The sequence below is a fragment of the Brassica oleracea genome, chromosome C4 (assembly GCF_000695525.1).
Source record: "Brassica oleracea var. oleracea cultivar TO1000 chromosome C4, BOL, whole genome shotgun sequence".
Classification (NCBI taxonomy): domain Eukaryota; kingdom Viridiplantae; phylum Streptophyta; class Magnoliopsida; order Brassicales; family Brassicaceae; genus Brassica; species Brassica oleracea.
The window spans coordinates 24,541,638-24,546,472 of record NC_027751.1 but is presented as its reverse complement, the minus strand read 5'-3'; the positions used below and the strand labels follow the sequence as shown (position 1 = coordinate 24,546,472).

Here is a 4,835-nt window from a genome sequence, read left to right as displayed (position 1 = left end):
AAAACATGTTTAAAACATAGGTTTTTCCAAGTGCAAAACGTCCAAAATAAATTGCAAAAAGGTCCTCGGGAAATCATGATTTTCGGCAGCAAAGTAACGCGGAGCGACCTCGGCACGTCGCTGCGAGAGGTCGCTCCCGGGTCGTTTCTTCGCGAGCGACCTGGCTGTGTCGCTCCGAAGACGCCGCTCCCGGGTCGTCTCGCCATGGAAACGCGAGCGACTTGAGCTGGTCGCTCTGGCTGGTTGCTCTGGCTGGGAGCGACCTTGGTAGGTCGCTCTGAGGGGTCGCTCCAGGATGATCGATTTTGGTGCCTCCGGACGAGAGGACGCGAGCAACCTTGGTGTGTCGCTCCAACAAGTCGCTCCAGACTTCGGGAGCGACCTCAGTGGGTCGCTCTGAGAGGTCGCTCCAGGCTTCGTTTTGTGCTTCCACCGGGATGAAATGGCGAGCGACTTCTCCGCATCACTCTGGTAAGGTCGCTCTGATAAGGCAGGTCAGAGCGACTTGCTGGTGTCGCTCCGGGAAGTCGCTCCCAACGCTCTGCTCGTCCTATGATCATCTTTACACCTCTTTCGAGCTCCAAACATCCCCAAGAACTTCATGTGGCACTCCAGTACCTAATAAAGACTCATGTATGCAAAATGCAACCTAAACATGTCTAAATCCTAATCTCTATGATGAAAATATTTATGAATGAATGGATAAAACAATGCAAATATGTAAGATATCACAAGTCTAGCCACCTAAATGTTTGCGCTTGACCATGGTCCGGTTGGTTTAAAACTGGTTACATCAACTACGGTTCATCTTATAAAGCGTGGAACAAGGGGAGCTAATAAAAATAGTTGAATATGGGCCATATCATATAGCATTAAACGACTGAACGAGATAGGTAAACCGCATGTGCTGTGTGTAGTTTTATAACTCTCCTATCATTTGATAAGAAAACAAAATTACTGTATTAGAGAAGATAATAACGTATGAAAATTGATACTCAAATACAAGCATTTTTTATGCGTTGACAACAAAAAGAAATGCAAAATATCACCTTGTTAAATCATATGATATTTATTCTTTCAAAAGAAAAAATAATCATATGATATTTACTGCACTGGGCCTCATGGCTAATTTTCGAGCTACAGTTGACGATGGTACAGTTTTAGTTGCCAAAATATCTAAACTCAAAGCAAGATTCTCTTTGCTTCTATCTTTGGATTCTCTTTACCCTCTAGTGACAAAACTGCAACTATTCTTCTGGTTTATAAGCGTCTAGGGCCCCTGAGATCAAAGAAATGTATGCTGTTCCTTCAACCGAATAACCTGCACACAGTTTCTCTAACCGGACAAATGAAATTGGCAGAGACAGAAGAGATAAAAACATATTGAAAAGGATTTAAAAAAATGAGTCCAAACAGATAGTACAGTTACATGTTTGACAATTGTCTTTTAAAAAATCTCTCATCGTACTCTGAACAAAACTAATACCCCACCAGAATCTCTCAGTAAGTAAGACAAACAAACATACAACAAAGGTCTCTCGGATCTCTTTCTCTCTATGTCCTCCCTCTCTATTCACTCATTCATTGCTCATTAGCTTGGTAGTCATATGAAGCAGCTCAGGATTAAATTAATGGCGCTCTCTCTCTCTCTCTCTCTCTCGTGTTCCTAAACTGGAACGATTAGAATATGGGCGATGATGAACAGGATTGATGAAAAACTGTACCTCGTTTATTTGTTAGTAGTGACCATGGTTGAGTGTTGCTGGTCCATGTTCCACACGAAGCCAGGCATGTCAAACCGAGGACCCGCCACTGTTCGGTATATAAACACTCTCTCAACAGGGCAGCTCTCTGGTCTCGAGTCCGGCGGACCTCTTTCATCGATGACTTCCACATTGAGCTTTGGCATCTTCTGTCCTAACAACTTGCAGGCTCCAAAACTCACCGAACAAGAAGACATCCAAAGAGATCGCATTGTCTCCAGCTTCGAAGCATTGGCCAATAGCGCCTTGTCTCCAAACGGGCAGTCCCTTATCTCTAGCTTCCTCAAACTATCGCACCCTGACAACACATGATGCATTCCCAAGTCACTCTCTCCTGCAAACGCCACTGACAGCATCTCCATCTTCTTTGCATATGTCCCAATGTATTCGAAAACCTTGTCGGTCAACAGCCCCGATAGGGAGAGCCGCCGGAGATCTTTGCAGTGCTCTACTATGGCTCCAAATCCCACATCCAGTGGCTCTAGAGTCATATGGTCAGGGGCTTTCGGCTCGATGATGCACAAACGGAAGCGGGTCATGTTGGGACGATTCCTAGCAATGGTTACCAGCGCATCGTTGGTCATTTGACGGCAGAAGTAGAGAACCGACTCGAGTTTTGGACACCCCAGAGAGACCGAGACAAGCCCTTGTTCGGTCAATGCAACGTTTGCCTCCATGACAAAAGGGTCGGACGGAAACACTCTCAGCTCGCGAAGGTCCTTGCAGGTTGAAGCAAGCACCTCAAGACCAGTATCCTCGATGTAGTCCAACACCTATTGTCAATAAGTCATACTACCAATTAAATAAAAAGCAGGGAGGTATCAACGTAAATTATGTTGCTCGTAGTGTTAAAGTAGACTCACCCAGAGGCGCTGCAATTTAGGACATTGGCTAAGAAGCTTGACAAGATCATAACTCTGAACCGTCGCATAACTCAGGTTCAAAGTAGTAACCCGACAGCAAACGGAATAAACAGCAGGAAGATAGGCAGGAGCAGCATCCCAAAACCCAGATAAGCACTTCAACTTCTTGCAGCCAGAGAGAGCTACAGATAAATCAGAGAAGACATCTGGACGCACATCAGCAGTGTAGCCACCGGTGCCAAATTCCTCAAGCTGAGGCGCTCTTTGAAGTAAAGTAGCCAGTTTTTCGAGAGGAACAGCTCGGTTAAGCTTGAGAGACTTGAGGGAGGGACACCTAGTCACCAGCCTTTCGAGAGCAGAGAAACTGACCTCAGAGGATAAGCAAGAGATATTGAGAGACACCAAAGAAGTGTATGTGTCTGGGAAATGGCTAAGCCAGTGGCCACTGACATCGTCAACATCACTCTCACGCAAATCAAGCTCTTTCAGATTCCTGCATAAGAATCACACAATTAGTATCATATTAACCCATTTTGCACCCATCATGAAACCAAGACCAGAAACATGGAAAGCAAAAAAAAGGCCCAAAAATTTATAAAGAAACATTCGAATCAACAACTAAAACGTTTACCAATTATAAAGGAAACTAACAGTTTCAAACTTGAATATTAATGCAATGTTGATACTTGATACTTCTGAAAATTTATCTTCAAAATGGTATATTACTAGTTTTAGTTAGAGAAACATTGTGAGAGATGGTAAAACAAGCAAAGTAAGGGAATAAAAAGAAAAAACAAAATATTTTGCCAAGTAAGGTAGTAAAACAAAAGAGAAAAATAGGTAAAAGAAAAGGAGGACTAGATCTCTCCCACCACTTCAGTAGATTCAGTGAGAGCGAATAACCCAGGAATAAAGATAAATGCTTCCGCCAACAGAACCCCTCCCCTCCCCCCCAAAAAAAAAAAAAAAGAGAATCTTGAGGACCAACATCTATCCCAAATACGGAAGATCTTGGACCAACGAAAAAAGTTTACAATGACCAGACCATACCAAATTAAACAAATTGTTACTAACTATAGCCTAAAACGGCCAAAGACAAGTGTGACACAATTGAGAAGTACCACATGGAACAGATTAGTTAACAGAAAAGAGTGTATACCTGCAAGAGGCGGCGATAGCAGCTAGACCATCGGTGGAGAAGCCTTCGCATGACGAAAGCACCAGAACCTTAAAATTCTTAAACGACTTGGCTATAAGCTCCAAGCACTCGTCGCTCACCACCATCCTCTTCAGCCTTATCTCCTCCAGCCACGTGTACGACGTCGCCATCGCCTCTATCCACGGGTACACGTACCCTCCCCATCCCTCCGGCACCAAATTGAAGTCCGCGAAGTGCGGTTTCCCTTTCAGCTCCACGGATCTCAGCTTCGGGAACCTCCGTATCACCGTCGCGGGGCTCACCGCGTAGCAGTTCCCGATGAAGACTTTCCTCCTGCACCACCGCTCGATCTCGTACCACGACTTGCACACCAGAGACACCGAGTTCCTATCTTTGTCTAGGTTTATAAACGAGAATACGTGCTCGAGAACTTCTTCTGGAAACGATAAGGACACTCGCTTGTACATTGCGTTCGTTTGAGAGTGATATAAAAAAAAAAAAAGCTCGAGATCTTTCGATTGATAGTGAAGTACAAAAATTGGGACGTGTTTGAGAAAGGAGTTTATATATCGGAAGGATAGATCTGAGGCGCCACTAACGGAGCGATGAAGGAGATGCAGAAAGAAAGAAAGCTTAGGAGGAAGATGAAAGAGAAGGAAGGGTAGGGAAGGGAAGGGAAGGTCAAGCTAAAAAAAGCCAACTCTGGTTCGGTTAATTGTTAACCATGGTCAGACATCTCCATGTGACCCTTTTCGGTGATTGTGATTGTCCTTCACGATCTTGACACGTGTTCTTTGATTTTCGAATTTCAGCCGTTGGATTGAATGAAAGCGGGAGATTATCTTATCAGACAAGGGCAGCCACACGAAACGGGAACCGGATGGAAATGGAGTTTGGGACTCTGAGAACCCCACTCTGAAATGCCTTAATTCAAAGGAGAATTATATTATTTTATTCAATTTAGTAATTATTTTTAAGTGATTAGTGTTAATTACACACAGCTAATTATTTTTTAATACAAAATCAATAATCAGTAGTTTGGAAACCATT

The 4,835-nt window shown here is 43.8% G+C and overlaps 1 protein-coding gene across 1 annotated transcript; it reads right to left on the bottom strand.

The window, feature by feature from the left end:
- Positions 1-1,373: 1,373 nt before the first annotated feature.
- LOC106342542 (protein TRANSPORT INHIBITOR RESPONSE 1) lies at positions 1,374-4,274 on the bottom strand (the record flags this gene model as incomplete). The annotated part of the gene is given in 3 exon segments (XM_013781513.1): positions 1,374-2,536; positions 2,627-3,119; positions 3,786-4,274. Coding segments are annotated over 3 exon segments (1,767 nt in total). The 3' UTR covers positions 1,374-1,729.
- Between the last annotated feature and the right edge of the window lie 561 nt (positions 4,275-4,835).